Source organism: Lasioglossum baleicum, chromosome 13 (genome assembly GCF_051020765.1).
Source record: "Lasioglossum baleicum chromosome 13, iyLasBale1, whole genome shotgun sequence".
NCBI classification, from domain to species: Eukaryota; Metazoa; Arthropoda; class Insecta; order Hymenoptera; family Halictidae; genus Lasioglossum; species Lasioglossum baleicum.
This window is the reverse complement of record NC_134941.1, coordinates 12,078,251-12,102,572: the sequence shown is the minus strand read 5'-3', so window position 1 is coordinate 12,102,572 and position 24,322 is coordinate 12,078,251. Positions and strand designations below refer to the sequence as shown.

The following is a 24,322-nucleotide window of genomic DNA, read 5'->3' as shown; positions in this document are numbered from 1 at the left end:
GCAATTTCGCTGCGAGCCTCGCTGTCGTTGCCCGGGCCAGGAATTCGCGAAACCGAGGAGACAGAAATAAGCAGCGCTTGCGTTCGGGACACGTCGATTCGATCGGCGCGGGAATGGACCAAGGGAAACGGCGAACGAAAGAGAGAGAGGGAAAGAGAGAGAGAGAGGAAAAGAGACAGACGAAACGGACGCGCTGGAAATCCCTTTCAGTAGTCGAACTTTCGGGATTTTCCTTCGGCCCCGAACTTCCCCGGAAAGTCTTACCGGAACTTCCGGGAATCTCGATTGTGACGTGCGGAAGTAGTTGAAAGTTTAATCGCGTAACTTTCCGTACGCGCGCGCGCGCACGCTCGTCTTCTTCCCCCCCGGTGTCCCCCCGACAAAATTTTCGACAGTTTCGCGACCGGTGTTTCTGTTACCCTGCGGACAGTCTTTTCAATTTAATTCGACATCCTCCCGCGTAACTTTTTCTTATCGCTTCTAGCCCCCCCCCGCCCTCGTTCCGCCGGGAAAGTCTTAAAACATACGATTCCGTAGGAATGTGTTATCCGATTGAATCGGAATGGAATGTAGCGTGAAGCTCCGTGAGCTTTTTGACCAACTTTTTCCGCTCCGCGGAAGAAGAAAGAAGAACCGAACATAGTTTCTTTCTCTTCGATCGCAGTTTGCTTTCCCCGGACAGTTTCCAAACTTTTCGCCGGGATTTTTTTATCGGCTGGAATTAAATCGACGGAGCCGGGACGACACCGTGGATTTTTTTCCCAGAACGTTCTTCTCCGAGAGAGAGACTCTGAGGCGCTTTGTTCGTCGAAAAAAACCAATGGGAGACACACTAGGCCCCCCCCCTCTTCGATCGACCCGCCACGAAATGCCACGGCGTCTGCTACTCGTCATTAAAAATCACGTGGCCGTCTAAAACACTGAATCTACTGTTTCTTCGCGACACGCGTTTCTACGCGCCACTTTAACGAGCTGACAACACGGAATGCATTAATTAGATTCTCCCCCCGTCTAACAGACTTGCCTCTCGCCGTGCTGGAACTCCGGCGGCGAGCCGCGCGACCGCAGAGCAACAACCTTTCTTTTAACAGTCCATCAACGCCGACAATCGAAATTCAACGCGATTCGCAATCTGGCTAGCTTCAATCTCTACGTTTAAATTACCCTCGATCTTGCTGCCGACATAAATTACGAAAGCTCCGAGCGATCTCAAATACACTATCTATCTTCCTGTCTTTATTTGACTGAAATTCATTCAATTTTTCTGAAACTTCGTTACTTTTATTATCTTAACTACAATATTCGTAGCGATTCTTGTAAAGCGAAATAAATCCAGTGGGGTTTAAAGTGCTTAAATAAAAAGAAAACATACATTCACCCATTTATTCCTTCCATCAACGACTGGGAATTAAATTCGATTGTTCTTCCTCCGAAATATTTAGCGGCTGCCGGAAGGTGTTAACAACTAGACATTTTAAAACCACCCCCGAGCTACCCCAGGGACCAATTTCTCCGATCAATTACCGTCGATTTAGAAGAATCCCCTATCGTCCTCGTTTCCTCCGTGTTCCCGGCGAAGCAACCCTTCGATCCCGATCGAGCACGACACAGTTAACCCGTCCCGGATAATTATGATCGATGATCATCGTTCGGCGAAGAGATCCGTCCGAGTCACGTACGCGTCGTCGTCTGAGAGACGACGTTCCCATATCACCGATGCAGAAATTCAAATTCGCCGTCATTAATAAAAATTAAAGAGACATCGAGAGAGGACTGGGTCCCCGGGTATGTATTCGTGGGGACGGCCTGAGGGCCGGCACACCTTTATCTTACCTGGGCCACAATAGCGTGAGACTATGGACCCTTTGTACTCCACTTTCACGACGATCTGCATACGCACCCCTCTCTCTCTGTCTTTCTTTCTCGCTCGAAGCACCCCTAGCAACCGGCCAACTTTTTCCTCTCATCTCTCCACACTCCTCTCGGATCCTCGAGAGCCGGGACATGTAATCTCCGGAAGAAACGTTCCGGTGCCACGTCTTTCATGGGTGCTAACATTTTTTTCCTCGTCTAACGGCACTCCTGGTCACGTCTTCGGGGATAACGGTGAAAGCTTTTTCATCTCCGCGCGATGACGAACTCTTTTTCTTATGGGGGCTGATCCCGGACCGTATCGGTGGTTAGCCGACATCCGTACGCGACGAATATTAACTCTCCATCTGCGTGCTGGGTCGTTCCACGTCAAAAATATTTTTATTAGACGATTGCCTAACTGTACTGCACGGCGGAGTGTAAAAATGTTATACAGAGTGTTATGAGAAGTATGAAAGATATTGAAAAAGTGTAAAACCAATTCGAGGGGGAAAGAGGGGGGCAGTATCAGTTTTTTATTTGGGTGGCGTTTTCAAGATCATTTGATGGTTAAGTTTGTTTCTTCAAATGGACACCTGCGGATAAAATACAGTATCCTACGAAAATTGCTGGTCTTTTTGCGTACAATAAGATCCCATAATAAAAAATGTAGGTTTCCATTTGAAAAAACAAAGTTGACCTTCAAATGACCTTGAAAACGCCATCCAAATAAAAAACTGATACTGTCCCCTTCTTGCCCCCTCGAAATCCTTGGACACGTGCTTTTACACTTTTTTAATATCTTTCATACTTTTCGAGATATTTAGCTGGAAAGTTTTCAAATGAACACCCTGTATACATGTAGTCACCATTCTTTTCTACAATTAGAAAATAATTGATTAGCAAAGCTGTATTCCTTAAAATTTAACCATTGAATTTTATTTTCAAATCTGGCACGAACTAATGCAATCATCTGGTATTTTCAAGCAGCTCGAAATCGCAGAACACACAAAATTCATTTTCCGCGTGTTAATATAAATTAACGGATGGATTTGCACCCATTCAGCTTCACCGGTGTGAAACGTTCGCTTTCGATCGAGATCAGCATTGAAAATTGCGATTCCCAGCCGAAGAAATTTCACGGGCAGCAATTTCTACGTTAAGACCCCTTCGTCGGAGACAACCCCCCGTGGCCAGCCATCAGAGGTCGTCCGATCGGGGGTTGCAGCAGAGACAAAGGCGAAGTCGCATCGAGCAACCCCTTTACGGCGCCGGTGTCACAACATTTGGGCCCGGGACAGAGTTATGGCCCTTTTTCCCGCGATTTCGTCCTCGGATCGTTCGGTGGCCACCCGGGCGGAACGATTTCTCGGTGATTTCCCTTTCAGTTCCTTCTCTCCGCCATTTTCTCTTTTCCTCGACTAGAATCGCTCGGCTAGAATCGCGGGAGACGCGAAACGCTGCAGGCAGCGACGTTTCCAGGCGAGGAATTCCTTCGGGGAAAGCATTTTCGATTCGTCTACGACATTTCTATCCGACAGGAAAAAGCTGTCGAGACAAAAAAAAGAAACCGATGAAAACGATAGCTGGTGTCTACCCTCGCCGGCTACGCCCCTCGGATTCGATTAAATAATGTCCGATAAATTAAACGAGTTTATTCACGGCCGAGCCTCGAAATTAGAGGAGAGTAATAAGCCGGCCCCTCGCGGGAAATCCGGCGAACGGGAGTTGACTGCGTAACCCGGATCCCCTAGAAAAAAAACGCGTTGAAAAAGTTGCACGGATAACCGGGACACAGCCGTTAGCTCCCGTTGGCACAATGTAACAAGCTCGAAAAAAAATTCGTGAAAAAAATCGCGACCGGTTGGCCGGTCTATAGCGATCCGCGCGCGATACGTTACGACCGAAAAATTCATTAGCCGATCCAGATCGAGGACGAAGGGGTTGCCCGACGATCATCCCCTCTGGTTCGTCCCCGTCGTCATCGAGACAATGAGTCTCTCCCCTGGGCTCGCTTTTTTTTTTGTCTCACGTCGCGCAGAGACAAAAATGCCGTTGCACGATTTGCATCCGTTGCTCCGTGAGCAAAAAAAAATCCGGGGAAAAAAAATTCGATCGGTGGAGAAACGAGCGGAGAGGGGTTGAAGACGTCGCAGAGAGAAAGAGTGAGAGAGAAAAAAAATTGGCAGCAGGGTTCGGCACGGAGGGCCATTATTTTAATTTTCGTCCCGGCACCGTGACAAAGGGGGGGACGAAGAGGAGAACCGGAGCCAAAGGGGTGGAAAACTCTTCCTTTGCATAATCTTCGTAAGGGTAGTTTCCTTTTACGCCGCAGTCTCACGCAGCACACCGGATTCCAGTTAGTCGCTTCGGGGCCGGTGTTTTCCAAGGTGTTTTGCATCTTCACCTTCGGGCTAAATCCATCCTTCCCCCCCTCCCCTACTCAGTCGCGAAATTACCCTAAAGAGCTGCTCTAAGCGTTTTAAGGGATTAAGGTCGGGCAGGCGTAAAAAAGCACGGAGAAAGGGTTGACCACCCGCTGGGCGAAACCGGCGACAGATTACAACATCCGAAAACGTGTTTACAGGGGTACGACTCCTTTCCAACCCCCTCCGAAGACTCGCTCGGGGCACTGTGAACGGCCTTGGACTAGTTCGAGGTTCTCGGTTTGCCCCACTTGTACCCTGTACACTTTTTAGTACAGGGAAGATACTTTTTACCGAGCGAAATCATCTTTTTTTACAACGCTCAGATTTTTCGATGCCACAATAAGGGTTGCTGCTCTTTGCGAGGGTCGTGTTGTTTGATCTCTGACATTCGGGGTCGCTTTCAGCCTTCTGACTTTTTCATGAAAAAGTCGAGAGGGCAATCGTGTGGCGTACCTCGTACGTGCAAGAAAAAATTCATGATTCGATAAACGATTAGTCGATGCCTATGATGAAGACATACTTCATCCCCCTAGTTCTGTAATGTCGAGCAGACTCGTGACCAAGATTTCAAACGAGAATTTATTGCAACGTTCAATCGTTGTAGATCAGATCATTATCATCTTGCTCTTTCACACCTACAACCCTCTACAACCTCCAATGGGGAGTTTCATTTAAGCTTTCAAATAAAAGCAAAAAATTAAATCTGTAGGTGCATATTTCTCATTTTAATAAATTGCATAAATTTTTATGCAAAAATTAGGTGGTGCAACGTTCGATCCCGAGATTCTCATCTTTCAGAGACAGTTGCCCGGTCGGTTACGGTTGCGTTTCCAGTGAGTCTAGATCGAAAGAAGATCGCGGTCTGAACCCTCAATTAAATTCTTGCTCGAAGCCGTCGATCATCCCTAGAACGCGTCTGAAAGGGTTGCCGGCACCCGTATGCAGATTGAGCGATTGTCTTCGGTTGGTGTCTTCCTGTTTCTCTCGGTGGATGAACCCCCCACCCATGACCACGGGCCACAGGGCACCGTGGGCCCGTCCCGTGAGAATCTACCGGGCATTTGCATGCCGCGGATTATTTAAATCGTCCCCTCATTGTCGTGGCTCCTTGTTTTTTCCTGAAGGCCTCTCCACAGAGTCCTGCGGGCGCCTAGACAGGCCTAGACAAAAAAAGGAACCGGCTGATCCTCCGGGGCCCACGGAAGCGTCTTCCCTGTCCCTTCATCCCTTTCCCCGACTCACTGAGCGGTCATTCGGATTCGAGGATGCGAGTCGCAGCACCTTGCGACGTGTCACGGCAAGAGGCACCGTTGTTCCAAGACCATTGTCTCGCGATGGAGGGGGTAGTTTTTGATTGTCGCGATTGTCAAGCCACACAGGGATGATGTTGCTTTCCGTTGTGAATCCACGGTGTTTGTTTTCCAGGCGTTCACAGAGGGCTCTGAATCTCCGTGTTGCACAATGGGGTGGTTGTTGATATTGCGCGGAGCGGTAATGAATTATTGCGAGAATCTACGAGTCACCCCTTTGGAAATAAATCGCGAAGGGAAAATGTTTAAGTAGAAGCTTCGAAGATTTGAAATCTACCCCACTTTTCTTTTCATTTTCTCATTTAAAATTAAATTTTTCAGTTTGTAGATCGTTCTGGATTTTTGAGGGGTTCAGACATTCACACCACAATTTTTCCTACAGAATTGTTGTTACTCCCGGCGTCGACAGGAAAGAGAGATCCGTTAAAAAGCCTATCGAAAAAATCTACCACGCCAAAAAAACGATGCCGTTGCACCATAAGGGAGGAGGTATTCAAATCAACCCCCACCCAGAGGTCCTGAAAATTTTTTTTCGCGCTTCCGTCTGTTTTTTCCCGCGGCTCGGGGCGGAGCGAGGAGTATGCAAAGAGGATCTTCAACCCTTTCCAGCTCTCTCGCCCCTCCACTGGTCCACGGTAATTTTTTTCTCCGCTGGTCCCATCGGTCTCTTTGTCTTCCTTCCGAGTCCTTTCACTTTCACCGCTTCCTCCTCTAATCCAGCCTCGAAATTATGCAGGATTCCCGCGCCCGGAGACAACAGGGGTGAGTTAGAGAGGGGGTAGGGTAGAAAGCGGAAAACAAAATCGAAACGGGGATACAACCCGTTCCATCGGCGAGAAAAAACGGATCCTTTTTTTTCGCGGATTTCGGGACGCTGCTAACGGCATCTTCCGTTGACGCAGCATCCGTCGGTTTTTTTTTCTCGTCTTCAGAGGACGTCCGTTGGGAGAGATTTTTTTTTTGGTGATCGTTTGATATTCAAAGTACCATTTCCTAACAGTCCTATTAATTTTTAGGCTAGCAAAAAATTGCCTGAATAAATTCCAGGGCTGGTGAATGTTTTTAACCGAAACATTCCTATCCCATTTTTCATCCCCTTTGTTATACGTTTCTCTGGATGGGACACGCAGCGATCTGTGATAACCAGACTGCGGATCTTTATGCATTTATGAAGAACTTGGTTGGACGAAATATAAAACAGTGAAAGATATTAAAAATTCAAGAATGTTGTAACGTAGCCTTCAATGTAACAAAGTCGTTAAGGGACGAAATCAATTTTTATGTTATTCGTGCTTCCTACAATCAATGCAAAACATTTTTATTTTGCATAAAAATCCGCAGTCTAGTGATAACGAATGTTATATGGAAGGGTTGTAGAGACTCACATCACTGGAGAGCCCGTTGTTCCACGGATAGGGTGGTTGAGGCGGCGATTGTTGTTGATGATGAACACCCCCAACCCCAGTCGCAGAATGAGGGTTGTGGATGTGCTCTGCCATCACGCTGACCCAATGGGCCAGTCCACCACCCCCGGTGGCTGCTGGGCCCGTGGCTCCCGTTCCTGCACCTCCGGTTCCTCCTCCTCCGCCTCCTCCACCTCCTCCACCACCACCGCCTCCACCGCCACCCTCCTCGCCACCCTCGGACCACGCGAAAGAGGCCTTCTGTAACAGAAACATCCAACAAATTAGCTTAAGTCCCACAAATCATTGCTAAACAGAAAATTAACCGTCTCGATATACAGGGTGGGCCACCTAACGTTGCCACCTCAAATATCTTTGTTGTTTTTGAAGATACGTCAAATGTCTAAAGGACGAAGTTGAATGGTTCAGTGGGGCTCGCATGATACCAAAAATATTTTTGTTTTTATGTGATTTTTTATCGAGATATCAAGGTCACCTTTATTTTTTAGAATGGAAGAAACTTGTTTACCACGTTTTTATTAGCTCGCTTTCTTGTTTGTTTGTTTGTTCGATAGGTACAAATTTTGCAATTGATTTTAAACTAACTTCCCAATGAGCTAGAGACTTGGAATTTTTTAGAATGATAGTCCCTTTCATTAGGAATTCAGTGACTATAATTACCCATGCACGTTTAAACTTTCCAAGTAGCTCCTGGTCCATATAACAGACACGGAACATTATTATTTTGTATTAACCATTAGAAATTCGCAGTCTACTCGTTAATCACAGACTAATTTTCGAACCTTATTTGTAGACTTCATCCTTTGGCTTTAAAAATAATAAAGTTATTTGAGGTGGCAACGTTAGGTGACCCACCCTGTATAAATCAGTGTTAATTCGAAAATCAAGACATTTCTTTCCACCCACATCGATTTTTGATATGGTTCACATGTAAATTGAACCAGTTTTCTCATACAACAGTTGAGCTTTTCACAATTTATAGGAAACAGACGAAGTTAACCCTCGTCAGACAGACTCTTGTCAATGTGACACAGTTTTCCCGAAATAAGTTATACTGTTCTGTTATTCATAGGTAAATTTTCCCGAAACTTCGCGTCGTTTATTTTTCCAATGCGAAACACAACCGAAAAACCTAAGATTTAAACGTTAACTCTTCAGTTTGAATAAAAAAACACCGAAAACTAACTGTTTACCTGGTTAAATCATCGACTTTTTTATCACTGTGTCAATTTGACACCGAGGGACAGAATCAGTTCGTGAAATGAGGGACAGATCAGGGTTAATAAGATCAAAACGGACTCACCATCCGAGTGCAAACAGTTAAAATCGTTAAAGTAAAAAAAGAAGCGTCGGAGCACAAACAAATCACTAAACTTGTTCCACCCCACGTCTGGTGAAATTGAAGAATAATCCAGCAAATTGCTCCTAAACGAGAGGAAGACTAATCATAACCACCGTTCACAATTGAAACCAACAGCGGGACAGCCGAGTGAAAAATTCAGAATTAGTAACATTGTGAACGAGAATCGACTTCGCTTAAACACGTCCGCGTCAGCATCGATTAACAGCCGTTTATGAAACGATACCACGAGATTGTCGTTCGCGAAATGCCGGGCGTTAATATAATACGGGGAATAATCGGAGTTCGCTGTTTCGAAGTCGGAGAATTAACGAGATCTGTCGAGGATCTCCGTTTATCGTAGTTACTCGGGGTTTCGAGTTCGAATAATTATTTCCACTGACTGTATGCATGTGTGTGTGAGTGAAGAGGACCGTTTTCGAACTGTCGATTAAACGAATTCCGGGAGATCGCGCGTCCCGCCGCGCCGGCAACAGTGTTGCACAAAGCGGTCCGGGACGAAATTACACAGCCGAGCAACAACAAGTGGCAGGCTTTTCGATTTTTCCGCGCGCGGACAATTTCGAAAATAAGCCTCGGGCGGCGATTAATACGGACCCGGGGCATTAATCACCGTAATTATGAGGCTCGCTCTCGGCCGACCGGGCTGCTTCATCCGATATTCATGATCGAACGCACGAGAAGAGCTGACCCATTAATAAATTGATCGATAAATCAGCGAGCGTGGCGCCTGAACACCTGAACGGCTAAAGCCGCGTTCACGCCTGCCACTTAGTCCCCGGGAATGCGAGCGACTTTGTTGCATGAGCAACATCAAAGCGAGCCCGGGTAAACAAATTGATCGAAATCGGTAAATTTAGTTCGCCGAACGAACACGCGTGTCAATCCTCGAGCCGTTTCCACGTTCTTCCGTTCTCGAAATCCGAGCCGGTACGAATTCGTTTCAAACCAGCTTTAAGCAGCAACAATGTCGAGGGACAAGATCTCGATATTCGCGGTAGCGATTTAATCAATTATTGAATTAATTTCCGGGCGTGTTAATAGCCTATCGGAGCTTAAGACCGATTTATCGTATCGTATTTCAACCGGGGAGAACGAATCCGTGGAATCTTCGATGCCGCGGGACCCCGAGGCTGTGTTTTTGAGTTTCAGGTGGAGTCGCGGCATCTTGCAAATTACCCCCGTAAGTTGGCAAGCCTTATAAAATCGAAAAGACTCGAGCCAGCCCCGTTCACGACTCTTAATCTCTCTCGGCTACCGTGTTAACCGGCCGCGCATGGCAGCGACTAGCGTCAATTTGAGACACATTGTTGCCGTGCAGACGCCAATTTCAACGGAAGGAGATTGCTCGGGTGCACGTGTAATCTGGGAAATTACAAACCCGGCCCCGTTTCCATGGCGTTTTTCACCGGAACCCCGCGGTCTATCATTTCGGTCGCGATGCCGCGATTAAACTAAAAACTGACACGGTCCGATCGGCTATAAATTCCAGGGTCCGGCGCGCGGCGATGCGAACAGATTAAGGATTTCTCGCGCATAATTCAGGCAAATCAGACTACTCGACCTTTTTAATTGCGGAACGACAGCCCATCATTCACAGGACGCCGATCATCGGCTATTTTGGTCCGCAGAGCACCAAACACAAGACTAATTTTTATGAAAACATTTTGTTCCACACTCCAAAGTCTTTATAACAAAGACTTGTAACTAGATTGTTCATTTCTTTCATTACATTCATTCATTCATCACAGCCAACCAAGATGTATAGATTATTTAAAACCTTTAGGAATTTAACATGTTTGCAGAAATTCTCATTAGAAGACTGTAAATTAAATTTTGTAATAGTTTTTAGAGGAACATTAGCAAATCGTTGAAAGAAACACAGTAAATGGGTACCCGGTAGACAACACAAGGGTTGAAACAAAGATCGACGCGGTCCGACCCGAAATAAGTTCTTCCGAGGAGGGAGAACGAAGAGGGCAATGGATTCTCCTGCGGAAAGTTTATTTAGAATGAAAGAAAACTGTCGATTCGAGTGACGAGCCGTCGACGTAAACCGTGAAACTGGGGGTGAGAAGAGATCGCCGAGGGGGCTGAATAGGGGGCGACAGTTCGAGAGGCAGGCTCGAGAATAAAATCGGCAAATTCGTGTATAATTGCGCGACACGGTATCAGACGGTATCGATCGGTCGCGGAGGCGTCGTAAGAAATTCATGGCCCACGGAGAAAGAAGAGAAATGTCAGCCGATGGCGAATCGATACGTCGTCGAACACGAGACGGCATCGCCGGCCCCTATCCGCGCCGGAATAAAAATAACGAAAATGATATTCGCCTGTCCGGTTCGTCTCAAACGTTCCCCACGATCACCGCGATGGACCGTTCATTAACACGCCTTGAATAATTAAACGTCCCGCGTCAATTTACCCCTTCGCTGCTCGGTAGCTTCTATATTCTATCGAGTCCTCGTCCACCGTTTAAACAACTCCCGAGAAAGAACTGGAAAATTATCGATGCGAAACTGGGCAGCTGCTTCGAAATACTTCGGGGTTGGAGAATGTTTAATCGTAAATAGGAATTTACCGTTGTGGACGCTTCTAAATATTTTTCCCAATGTTCAGACAAATATGATATAAATGTTCCGAAAAATTGTAGACGCAAAACGTTTAATTGTAAATCAAAATTTACTGTCAAGAAACCTTCCGAATCTTTCCCCCAATGTTCAAACAAAATGTACAGCAAATATAAAGCATCGTAGATCGAAATTCTGAGTGCTCAACAAATGCTCAAAAATTGTAGACGTCGGTTAAGAGAGATTGAGAGGAGCGGTTAGCGATCGAGAGGATGGCCAGGGGCCGGAAGTAAGAGGATTTCCGCGGCAGCCCTCGAATCCGAGATTCCTCGGGGCAGCAACCCCGTCGGCTGGTAATTAGCGGAGCACGGCTGTTAATTGATCTCGCAGCACGCATCGTGAGAAAGCTCGTTAGAAGCTGCAGGTCGGATTGCTCGGCGCGGCTCAAAGAATCATCCCCTCCCTTGACAGGCTCGGAGGGTTGTTATTTCTTGAACGCGAGAGGGGTGGGGATGATGCGTTTCATTATTGCCGCGCACTTAATTACACGGTCTCGGACAGGGCCTGTGTTACCGCGTGTCGTTGCACGACCACCCTTCTCCGGTTCTTTTCGCGGTGCAACAAAAGCTCGGAGCTCCGGCTCAAAGGGGATCGATTTTTGTTAACTGCAGAAGCTTTTAATTCGTTCCTCTGTCTCTCGCGGGCCTGCCGGGAACATGCGAAGAACACGGAGGTTCTCCCCCTCCGGGAAGATCGATGCGGGGCTAATGAAAGTCTACTCTAGAAAATTGCCAATAGACGCGTTTATTCATATCCTGTCTCGATTTTATATCCACGGGTACAAATACACTTTGATCGTGCTCTAAAACAAGCGAATTGGAATGGTTAGAGAATTGTGGAAGGGGTGGGGAGGAAATTGATAAAAATATTGGGAGTTCGAAGGAGGGATTTTGAAGGAAATTAGAACAGCAGAGGTTTAAATGGCTATTACAGAATTACAGGGGGATTCCGAGACAATCGAGGCAGCAGAAAATAGAAGAGCTACGAGGAATTAGGGGAGGAAAATTAGACGAGTGGAGAATTATTGGGAGATCGAAGAAGGGTTTCGGGAGGGTTGTGGAGAGAGTGCGTCACGAATTCGGGTCAAGCCATGTCGCGGAATCAACTGAGCCGAGCTCGAACGTGCCAAGAAAAGTTGCCTCGTGGCGATAACTCGGTCAGAAGCAAAAGGAAGCAACAGGAAGTCGAGGAGCCGGAGCGGCGTCGTTGCGAGAAATTAATGAATTAAGCCGCGGAAAAATGCGCCGGCCAAGAAAATCCGCGGTGTTCTCTCGAAGGATTTTAAACGCGGCTCGTTTGTTTGCGCTCGACTTGAATGGAGGGTGGAGAGCTCCGAGAGAGAGAACGACCGAGATGGATGAAGAGAAAGAGAGCAACGCAGAGGGAAACGGAGAAAGCCGGGGCTCGAAAACTATGCAGAAAGTTTCGGGGCTAAAGTATTTAATAAATGTTGGGAAAGTACTTGTAGGGTAAAAGATTTCGTTACCGCGGTGGTCCCGTTCGAACGCAAACCGAGATTTACATTTCAATTTACATTCAAATTCGACGAACACCGACGTCGAGAGCGGTGGCAGACGTGGAACAGAGGCGAGGAACAAGAAGAAACAAAGGCGAGAACGAACGGACAAAGTAGTTCGAAAGTCGAAGACTGGATTTACCGGCGAAACAAAAAGTAATTGTCAAGCAAACAGGATTTCCTCGGAGCCGGCCGGGATCCTGCGCCGTTCGCTCCCGCAGACTCTTTACCCCCGTTCCGGGCTCCCATTACGCGAAAACTCGTCGCACTTAAGTATCCGCTAACTTTTTAACCGACAACTTACACACGGACCGTCTCATCGCGACCGCCCGTGCGAGAGTCGCGCGTTCCATCACCGAAACTATTTTCCCGGCGCTCCTCGCACGATCCAGATAATATTTTCGTTATTCTGTATCACTCGTAAATATTACTTTCCAATCATTTTCGCCATCTTCCACGTTTTTCCGCGAGTCTACCGCGCGCACACCCTAAATCTTCGCCATCCACCGTGCTGGACAATATTTCCGCCATTCTACGAGTCATAAATAATTTTTTCTATTTTCCGATTTTCCACCAGCGCCCTTTTCCACTCCCGGGGAAATTGGCTTGTTTGCTCGAGGGGGTGGTTCTCGCGCGATCGTTCCGCGATGGCATAAATTCGACGAATATGTTTTCTTCCTCTTCCGAGAGGGTCGCGCGCCGGGGAAGTCCGGAAGAGGATAGGTCAGTGAAGACGCGGATTCTTTTGGGGATTATTGATCTTGATGCTCCGGTTTCGAAACGGCTTCGAGCAGGAGGCCGTTCCCCGTGAAAAGCTCCCAGCTTCTCGACCATTGTTCGGGGCTCGCCGGCTGATCCCGATAACTCTGGACCACGGGAAAAACTTGAAAATAATGGAACCGTCTCCGACTCGAAACACAGCCGCGTCTCTCTCTCTTTGCCCTCTCACGAACGTTAATTGGAAAAATTTCGTTTGATTCGCGCCTACAACCTGTTAGCGACTGGAGAACCTAGTTCCCGAGTTCTAAAAATTGCGTCAAATCAGAGCAACACAAACAAACTAGCTGTCAAAGTGTTAAATAATAATAAAAATCTACTTCTCTCCGCTACCGTCTGTACCGTCGTCGAGAACGTGGAAACGCAAACAAACAGAAAGTTTCTTTGGAGGATTGTAAACGCAGGAGAGAAGTTTTAATCGTTGCGGATGCAGAGAGGTTGAAAGGGGAGGGTGGGTGAGGTGTCGCGAGGTCTGACCTCATCGTGATCTTCCCGATGCAGAGCGAGGTTCCTCGGGAAGGCTGGCACGCTGCTCACGGTCAATCCCTTGAGATCCTTCAGCTCCTTAAGGGCGCCGAGCGCGTTCAGGTTATCCTTCAGATTGGCCAGATTAAAATTAATCCCCTGCTCCTTGAAGTTCAGGTGCCTGTTGAGCACGGTCTTGCCGAGAGCGCTCGCCAGAAGGCTGTTGTACAGCTCGTTCCGCAGGATGAACTTCTGCTCGGCTGGTCCTTCGTCCTTGCTCGAGATGTCGTTCGAGGAGTCCGAGTCGACCTCGACCGACGAGTTCGACACGACGCTCATCGTGGACATGTTTACTCGAACTGCACGGCTTTAGGTATTTCTTATATCAGACACGCGAATCGTTGTTGTCCCTTCCTCTAATCGCTCTTATTAAAATACCTGTACATGTGCTCCTTGCATGTGTATAGGAATATAGAATTAAATACGCTTTTCCAATCGGTTTTTTTTTCTTTTCTTTATGTATATATATATATATAATATAGATGTGTGTATGTATATATATATATTTTTTATTTATATTGTATATAGATCTGTTCTTCTCCGTTGAAACTCCTATAGTTAGTAGTTAACGCGGCTGAATCGGTATATCAGGAGGTTTAAAAACACCGTCGACGCACCACCGAAGGATTGCTTGAGTCGAGGCGGCCACGTGGCGGCGGCGGCTCTCGAAGGGGACCGGGGGGTCCCTCGACGACGTATCCGCGATTCAAAATTCTCGCTCGTAAAGGCAATCGGGTTCGCGATCGACGCCAAAAACGCCGACAAAATACACGCTCTTCGTTTCCTCCCCCTGGCCCTCGATCTATCTCTCTCCGTTTCTCTGCGGCACCACTGCCCACCCCGTGAGAAAATCAACAACGCCGAGTATCTCTATCCTCGGTTTAAATTCGTTTGGTATTTTATTGCCTTGCGAACCTGAACGCGTATTCTAAGACACGGTGCGTTGTTTCGTTGCTGTCGGAGCTGTCCGTCTTCCGTTTTCGGTACAAACGCGGTGTTTCCCCGTCGATCGGAATAATCGGGCTGCACGTCTGCGTTGCTGCGGCTCCCTCTCTCTCTCTCTCGCTTCTCAGTCATTAACTCTATCTACTCTCTGTCTCGGCTTATCGGTAGGCTTATCAATATTATCGGTGGTCGCCAGCGGCGTGGCGGGACGAGGCGTCGCTCGTCGTCGTCCACGGGAAAAAACATCGCATCGTGGCGTTTAGGAACTTTTGCGCGCGCAGCTCATTACGCATGGCCGCGGCCTTTCTAATTGGCTGGCTAATTAGCGCGGGAGGGTGTCACCGGTGCCGCGGACACGAGGTTTCCGGCGTGCTCTCGCCGCCGCACGCGTATTCTCGCGCGTTCTTCCCTCCACTTCCCGCGAGCTAGCCCCGGGAACCTCTTCCGAGATCCTCTCGCTTCTTAGATCCTACTTGATTAGAGACGAGTTGCGCATAAAACACGTGAAAAATAGGAACTTTGGTTGATCGTTTCTCTCGTGGCCCTTGTTGGCTTCTCCACTCTCCTCTCTTTTGCTCTCTCTCTCCTCTCTCTTTCTTTCTATCAGCAGCTTCTCGCGTTCGACATTATCGTGTTCTCCTTATCTCGTTCCTTCTCTCTGGTACCCCTCCTCATCGGCGTGTGCGACTACATCGAATAAAATGATCCAACCGCGGGGCGGTATTATTCCGTTCTCACCGTCGACAGGTCCCGTGTAGATCCTCCCCCGCCTGGTCGGACGCGTCCGTCGGCGTCGCCAGGTAGCAGAAGAGAAAGCGCGGTGAGAAGGAGAAGAAGAAACGAAAGGAGAGGAAGAAGTCGATACGGATAGAGGAACATCCTCCTGGGCTGGTCGCGTCGAGGAACATGTCCCTTCAGGCCTCCATCGGGATCGCGGTCCCGCGAGAGCGTGTCTCTCTCTTCTTCTCTCCTCTTGGACGGGAGCGGCTCGGGAGAGCGGGTGTTCAGGAGGCCCTACGGCCTCCCCTCTTCATGGGGCGAGAAGTCTGTGGTCGTCGGCGGGGGTCGTGGAACGCGATTGGTCGAGCTTGGGCCCGCGCGGGACCCGACGGAAAGCGACAGGACCCGAACCGACGGGCCTTTGGGCCGCTCGCGCGTCTCCGTCTGGCCTCGGCTAGCCTCGCGGCGCTTCTTCGCCGCGGGTGGTGGGGGCAAGCGGCCGGTTAGTCGCGTTTCGAGCGTCGCCGAGTCAATTAACTCCCGAGGGTGGCGGCAAGAAAACGTAGCAGCGCCAACTGATGCCGATGCCGATGCCGAACGAACGAACGGACGAACAAGCGCGCGACGAGACGAGTTCCCTCGTCGAATCCCGACGAACACGAACAACGACGACGACGACGTTCTTCCCGGGCACCGAGTTCCTTCCGCTGACGGAAACCGCGTCGCGGTTCGAGAAGGGGGTTGCCTCTCGAATCCCAGTTTCTTATGTGAGCGCGACCGCGCGACTGGTTGATGCAGTCCGCGGCGGAGCATAAGGAAGCGGAAGCTCGCCGTTCCTTCTCTCTCTCGGTCGCTCCGTTTTCTACCCGCTCGCGGTGTCCTCCTCCGTTCCTGGCGTTCCTCCTTGTCGCGCCGCCGGCCAAGGAAAGGCGCGCACGCTTCACCGCGGCCGCCGGCGTCGTCGTCGACGTCGTCGTCGTCGTAGCCCGTCGTCGTGGTCGTGGTGTGCCCTCCGTCTTCCACTTCCTTTCTCGCGTCTCTCTCCGTTCCTCCCGAGATCCAACCGTGGTCGCGCCGTTTCCGCCCTCGAACCTCCTGGTCTCGCTCGCACCCGCTCGTACACCATGTATACCCGTCTCTCACGGCCGCAACCCGCCGTTCGGAGGAAAACGGGGGTGTACGGGCGGCAAGTCGGGTGGAGGTAAGGAGAAGCCCGAAAGGAACGAGGAAAGAAAGCGGCGCGGCGGCGGCGGCGGCGGCATCGAGCGGGACGGAGACACCAGGGCCGTTTCGCTAGAGAGACGGAAAGGTGGCGAGAGACCGAGAAACGGGGTGGTGGGAGGAGACCGAGAAACTCCAAGGTGGAGGTGGAGAGAGGCGAAACGAACAAAACGAAGCTGGCCGAGAGTGGCGGCAGCGGCGGCGGAGGGCTGACGCAGGGGGAACGGGGGCAAGGAGTTGGCGGAGATCGGTGGATCGGAGGATCGGGGGGTGAAGGGGTACCCCACGTATCCCGCGAAGAAACAGATAAATATAGATATTTTTCCTTTGGTCGACCACCTGGAGAGAGAGAGGGGTGAGGAGGATCGCTGGGAGGGAGAACGCGGCTCGTGGGTGGTAGGAGACTCTCGGCTCACTCTCTCATGGGGGGCGAAAAAGGGGGCGTAGGGGGAGGGGGGTCGAGAGAACAGAAGGGAGGGTGTTGTACGCTCGTTTCCCGCCCCCCAGACCGAATTGGAAAAATGGAAATAATAAGAGTCGCCTCCTGGGGGGGTTGCATGGCGGGCTGCACGAACAGCCGAAGGGGTTGCAGGGGGGTGCAAAGAGAGAGAGCCGAGGGTAGAGTAGGTGGATAGGTGGGATGGGGATGGTGGGGGTTGTGCGCAGTGCAGCATGCGCCCTCGCGAGACGGGGTAGAAAGCACACGTCGTTTTTCGTACGTGTGTGTGCGAGTGCGCGGCCGCTTGGCTCGCACACGTGTGTCCGCGGGCAAGAAAGTGGGGCTCGGGGTGGAAGATCGAGAAAGAGTCTCTCTCGCGTGATGCGAAGGGGGGAATGCCTTGACGGACACGTCGAAACCAACATGGCCACCGCTCTCCCCGAAATATTCCCGCGTTCCGCGCATAAATTAACCCTCGGACGACCACGGCCGTATAAGTCCGACTTTGAATTCCTTTCTCCGCGCGAGCGCACGGACCCGCAAACTCGTTCGTCCCACTCAACCCTATCGAGGGCCTCTCACCCCCTCCCATTCACTCGAACGCGATCCTCTTCGTGATCCTTCGCGATCTTGTGTCGCGAGTATAAAATTAGAAACTGATTTCAAACGTTCGTCCAGAGTCGTTCGATCATTCCAACGAATACGAGATTCCTCTCCCTCGGGTGAGTCGGAGTGCGTCACCGCCGCTGCGTAACGAAAAGCTCCGTTTATTTAGCTCGCGGAGAAAGAAACGGAGAGAGAAGCGGGACAAGGAAGAACGGAAAAACGAGTTCCAGGGCAGTTCGTTCCAGTTTTCCGCGACGGTGATCGAACCGGCGCATTCCTCGTTCGCGCTCCGAACGATCGTTTGTTTGTTTGTTTGCCCGAGGATGTTTTATTGGCGGCGGTAACGAGACGCAATTCGAGGCGATGGCCCCCGATAATGGGGGCTGGCCTGTGCGCACTCTCCTCTCTCTCTCTTACTCCGAATGTTAAAGTAATACGCCTTCGAGGACGGAAATCATCGTTTCTCCTCGAGAGCACGATTTAAGTGACAAATGGCGTCGTTGCGAGACGAGCGCGGAACGGATGCGTTTCCGTTCACCGGCTCGCCCGGCGAATTGAAAACTCCCCGGTCGCTTTTTAGGGAATTGGACGCGAGGTGAGGCGGCACCGAAATTTCGGTGCACTGCCGGTCTTTCTTTCTCTCTTCGCGACTGACGTACGTCTTCCCGGGAACACGGGAAATTTTATTTTTCCGATCGAATCCTTCTTCGTGAAATAACGAATCGGCCTCGGCAAGATTTCAAACACAATCGACTAGTAACAAGCGTTGTTCCACACAGGTAGAGAATAATTTTCAGTACTCGTAGAACACAATCCAAGATATTTCACCTATATTGTTCCTTACACATAGAGAATGAGAATGAACAGGTGGCACTATTTAGATTAATCCTTCAAATTAATTTTCACTGTTCGTGGAACTCGTCGAAGCATCTTCTAAAGTATTTGAACAGCTTGTATAGTGATTTTTGCGGGAGAGGAATAGGAAAGGAGGTTCGCAGATAAATCGGAGGAAGGGAAACAATCGGTGGTCCGTCGGGATGCGGCCGGATCGCGATCCTCCACTTGTCATATCGCTATCAATCGCTATAAAGCATTCGGATCAGGCGGTCTGGCTATAATAGATGTACCGTACGCTAACCGGAGGTCTCCATTCTGGCGAGCGTGCGTCGCAGGCAGGAGTGGAGCGAGTCTGGCAAATAACAGATGGGTCACATGAGCAGGTAATACCGTAGTTCCTCTCGAGTGGTATCAGGCTTTTGAGGTTGCCACGGATCCGCCGTTTGCGCACACGGATGTGGAACCTGCACGTACATACAAAGGGAAACGGACGGACCAACGAACGAACGGGAGAGAAGAACCCGGTAGCCAGAAGGAACGTGACTCCGCCGGCGTTCCGGAGATGCTGTTTCACGTGGTTGCATAAAAGTCCAACGGGAATCGGGGATCGAGTCGCCTGTTACCTCTAATATCCTCTAACGGTGCATCCCCAATTACCATTGTCCCATTCACATGCAGATAGCTTCACACTCCTGGATCCCACCCCTTTTCCTTTCTGCTCGTGTAAGTAGCCCGATGGGAGCCAGCCTCTCCTTTCATCGCGAGCCACCGTTTCTCCCCCATTCCCCTCTCTCGCTCTGTATTATCTTCTTCTCCCTCTCTCTCTCTCTCTCTCTCTCTCTCTCTCTCTCCCTACGGTAGCAGCCGTGATTATTTGTGTTTTGGTTTTTCGGGCGGAGCGGAAGAGGTGTTCCTCGGTTTACGATTACCCGTATCGAGAAAGAGAGACTTGTTTCCTATTCTTCTCCTTTTCCACCACTCGAATTGCGAACGGTTTACCGTTGCACCGCGAGAAGTCACCCCCTCGAAGCTACGCTTCCGCTTTCTACCGAACCTCTGACGGGCTCCTTTCTCTCTCTCTCTCTCTCGAGTTCCAGTATCTTCTCGCTGTTTGGATCATGCCTTTTTAACGGTTCGTGGGATTTCGAGCTGCGAGGAGGTCGCAGAGACGCCGGTATCTGGGTCACGAGACGCGAGAGCAAGTTTTCATGTGAAAAAATCGCTTGGGAGTGGCATTGAACGGCTGCCAGCCAGCAGACGATCACAGCTCGCCCGGAGACTTATAAATTCGGATGCGTAAAACTGGATGCTTCTGCTACCTCCACATAATTGTTGGAAATAATAGAAGAGCATTCGAAAAGAAGATATTCAGAAGAGAACATTAAGGAGCCCGTAATCAATGCAGCTTCTACAAGTCTTGCAAAGGGAAGATCCCGACTGTCCGACTTTAACGAGCGTCTGTGGAATTATTAATTGATATAAACCTGTTTATACGAGCCTTTGCATTCAGATTACTTTCAGAAGAGTAATACTATGTACACTGGCGCAAGAAATAGTACATTTCAGAAAATCTTTAATTAGGATTTTAATTTTAAAATCCTTTCGGCGCTACCGTTTCGATCAATTAATATAATATAGCAATGTTGCAAAAGATTTACTCCTTTCCTGACGTTTCGGTTCTGTTTCGAACCTTTATCAAAGGTGGAAATTTGCTTTTGCCATAATAACTTTATCTATGTCAAATTAAACATTTAGAAATTGATGTGTATCGATTGCTGGTTTGAAACCTATTTTTTTAATTAGGATGTTTGTCTTACAGTGGAGTCTGCGTGAATCGCATCCGGGAACAGGTGAGTTCGCTGATGGAAATGAAACATTCAGAGGCAGAGTTAGCCCGAGACAAAGACGAGGATGAAGAGGGTATAGAAATAATCGCAGCCCTATCGCTGGCAGAGAGCCACGCGGCTTGCCGCCACGGCTAGGACGTCTGATAAGACGCAAAATCCGAGAACAGCTCGAGAGGGTGGCACGGTACGGGGGGGTGTAAGGGTCGGGGTTGTCGGGGTGCGAGGTGAAAATTAAAGAAGCGCTAAGTCGGGCGCTAAACTGAAGAACCACTTGTTGAGCAGCTTGTGGCGGCGGCGGCACGTTGGTTAGAGGGAGGCCGGAGGGGTTGGAAAGCACGGGAGACGACGAGGTGGCGGGGGTGTGGGCTGGTTGACGGGGGTGGCGGTAGAGTGCGGATATGCAGATGAGGGGTGGCCACCCCCGTGTAACTAACTTCTAACTTTCGCGTAAAGGCCAGCGGCGGGCTTCCGTCGGTTTCGCGCCACTTTCCCCCCGCCCCCGCGGGAAAATTAAATCGGAACAGCCCGAGAGACTTTTCGCGAGCGCGAGTCCTGTCTGCGAAGCGCGAAACGAGCGTACATTCTCTCTTTCCTTTTCTCTCTCTCTCTCTCTCTCTCTCTCAATGTTTTCCGAAGACGCATCGCCGCGCGATTGATCGATGGACTATCCCCGTCCCTTGGAAAATAATAACGTCTCGAGTGCGGAAAGATTGCAAAGTTCTCGAAGAGAAGAACCCACCGCCGCGCGTAAAGGTGCGACTACACACCAGCAAGTAACTCGTGACAGTTACTTGTGAACGCCTCTGAGGTGGAGAACCAACAAGTTGAACTCACTTGTCGCTCTCCGAGAGAGAAAGAATGTGTTCATAATATTTGCGAACAGGTGTACACACGCTTCGATAGCAATGTATCTGTACCTTTACTCGCTAGTGTATTCGCACCTTTAGCTTCCTCTGTAGTTCGGAGAGGAGGAAAAAAGACACGCAGAAATTCGAGAACCGTTTTCTCCCCGGCAGAGTCTCCGTTGAAAGCGTTCCAGGGGTTGGGACGAGCCGTAATCACCGGCGAGGAACAATTTGACTTATCATCGTGCGCTGTTCCCGTTCCCATCCCCTTGGCCCATCCAGTTGATCGCGCTCGCGCGAGCCACCGCTGCTGCGAAAAAAGGTAGAAAACCGCGAAACAACGGATCGCGGCAGTACTTTTCCCCCTTTCGACGTTTTTCCCCGGCGTAGCGCTGCCGAAAAAAAGCCAAAGAAAAGGACGTCTGGCGCCGAGACGTCGGCGACGACGAGTCTCGACCCAGATATCCCGTCGTCGTCGTCGTCGTCGTCGTCGTCGTCGACGATGTCGTCTCCTCCGTGGCTCCGGCTTTTCTTATTTCTCCCTTTTGCCCACCCATCGCGAGCGAGCGCACTCTCCAACCCCCGTTGGGGTAGGTTTTTCCACCCTGGTCCACCCCCGGAGACGTTACACACACCGCAACGGCAACGTGTGCGACCACCATCCTCCCCCGCAGCCATCCCCGTGTCTCACCCTCTGCGTACGGGGATAGTGGTGGAGTGGTGGTTTGCGAATGCTAAGGGTGGGCGATCCAGATTTCTTTTTTTCTTTCGCCAGACCGCGGTGGGGATGGACGACTTTGCGCAGTGGATTTATCGACGATCTGCACTGCCTTCAATCATTTCATTGTCCCCCACCTGCGAAATTACGGTTCGTTTCCCTCGAAAGTAATAATAATTCATCCTCTCCGCGCATTCCACGGCGAAATATTGTAGAAACGGCAAAGTATTTGAATGTAACGGCGAGTTCACAATTTCTTGACTTTCTTCCATCCCTCGATGTCAAATTGACACAGTGTTGTGTATGTGTGTGGGTATAACATTATTTTTCGATATTACCACGCTTATATTAGCTTGTAATCGAATTTTAAACCACTTCCCGATGAGCTAGAGACGTGAAACTTTAAACATAGCTCAGAACTGGATAACAATGCAATATTAAAAAACAAATTTACAAAAAAAACTGTGCGTTCAAGAGAAAAAGAAATATTAACCGTTACACCTCGTCGCGTGACGCTCGGTAGTACGTCATCGCGTTCCGCGATCCCCACTCCGCGCGCCAGCGCTCCCTACTCCTGTACGTGTTCCCACTCCGACTCATCCCCACTCCACTGGACCATTTCGCAACGAAGGAGTTCAATCAGTGTGGTGTTCCGTTCATTCAGTTGACCTAATTTAATATTCCAACATGATAATGCAGCAATACATCGTTCAAAAACAATTAAAATCTATTTTGAGAGGGTATAAGTTGAAGTTTTACCCTGGCCAACAAGGAGTCCGGACTTAAATCGAATCGAAAATCTTTGGGGAATATTAGCACGCGAAAGGTACACGACAATGGGAAACAGTATAGCACTGCTTCAGAATTGAAAAATGGGATTACAGAGGCGTGCTCTGAAATGAAATTAGAAACATTACAAAGATTAATTGAATCAATTCTACGCAGAACATTTGAAGTTATAAAACACGAAGGAGGTTCAACTAAGTACTGAATTATTTTTATTTTTTAATTTTTTATGTAAAAATACATAATGAACCTGTGTTTATTTCGCAACTAAACAAATGTTGTAATAGACATTGATTAACATTGTGTTATTCAATTGAACTGTGCATTTTGTTAATTATATTAGAACGAATAAATAATAATAAGTAAAATCAGAAATACTACATTAAATACAACATTATGTCAATAAATTGAAGTGAACCTATCATTATTTCGGCCACTGTACATAAAGATAATCGATGGTTCGGAATCCTGTCCTGAGGAGACAAACGGACGCCGCAGCTTCAACGCGAAGGGATTTATGCAGCAAAATAGAATCCATTTCGAACCGGAACGGTTTTGGAAGCAATGCTAACAAAGTTGCAGGACCGAATGCATGCTCTCTACTTAAGGTTTGCAGCAGAACTGGGCCAGGATCCAAGAACGGGCCCACAAGATGAAAAATGTAATTTCCAGTCCCCGTATGAAATTTCGAAATTACGAGGTCAGCGCTGAATCGAACGGCAATATCTCGGCATTTTCGCGCATGCAAAAACCCGGGGAACGCAGCTGCATACGCTGATAAGAACTCCCACGGAGCAACGCGCGGCGAGGGAACAAACGCGAAAAGATCGAATGAGCTTTGCCAGCTTTTCCAGCCTTTCTTGCACTTCTTTCCCGGCGGCGTGCGAGCCCCGAAGATTTTTCTTGGGTGGCCCAGTTCGCCCCCATTGGTTACTGCACCCCTGTTCCACCCCTCGATCCGAACGAAAAACGCCTGCGTTATTTTTTCCCCCCCACCCGCAGGGTCTTCGACCCGCGCGGATTCGCGATTTTCAGCCGTCGGGGCACTTTCGGCGCTGCAAATAACGGAAACTGCGCAAATAGTCCCGGTTTCTCCGCTGTAACAATTGTACGTCGAACTGGTCGCCGGACTTTGGCTTAGGATTCCACTCGAATTTAATTTTTCAAGAACAAACCCTCCCGCGATTTTTTGAATTCATATTCTCGTATCTCGAAAATAAAACCCAACAAAAACATCCTGCAAACAGGAGATAAGTTCCTATGGCCGTAAAAAGTTAAGAGATCAAACAAAATACAGCCAAGTTCGTTAGCTTAGAGATACCTCTTGCAATGCTGAAAAAGCGTTTGTGAAAATTAGTTTAAAAGAACGCTATTTCATTTTTAAAGAGTTACGTGAAGGGCTAAATTATTCAAACTTGGCCGCTACCTAACACCTTTTATGGCCATTGGTTTAAAAAGTAACGGCCATAGACGATGCTCGGTGCAGTTTCTTTGTTTTACGTTAAAGCGATTGTTTTTTTCATCAGTATTTGTTGC

The 24,322-nt window shown here is 49.0% G+C and overlaps 1 protein-coding gene across 2 annotated transcripts in view; it reads right to left on the bottom strand.

Moving 5' to 3' along the window:
* Positions 1-24,322, bottom strand: part of LOC143215416 (zinc finger protein rotund) — a 215,643-nt gene that overhangs the window by 136,040 nt on the left and 55,281 nt on the right. Inside the window, exons 1-2 of one of the 2 annotated variants that reach the window (XM_076437529.1) lie at positions 13,775-16,847; positions 6,976-7,254 (exon numbers count right to left, since the gene is read on the bottom strand). In XM_076437529.1, the coding sequence (XP_076293644.1) occupies positions 6,976-7,254; positions 13,775-14,110 (615 nt within the window). In that variant the 5' untranslated portion in view covers positions 14,111-16,847. Of the gene's footprint in view, positions 1-6,975; positions 7,255-13,774; positions 16,848-24,322 lie in introns of those variants that run through there. The other variant, XM_076437530.1, reaches the window with a different exon arrangement.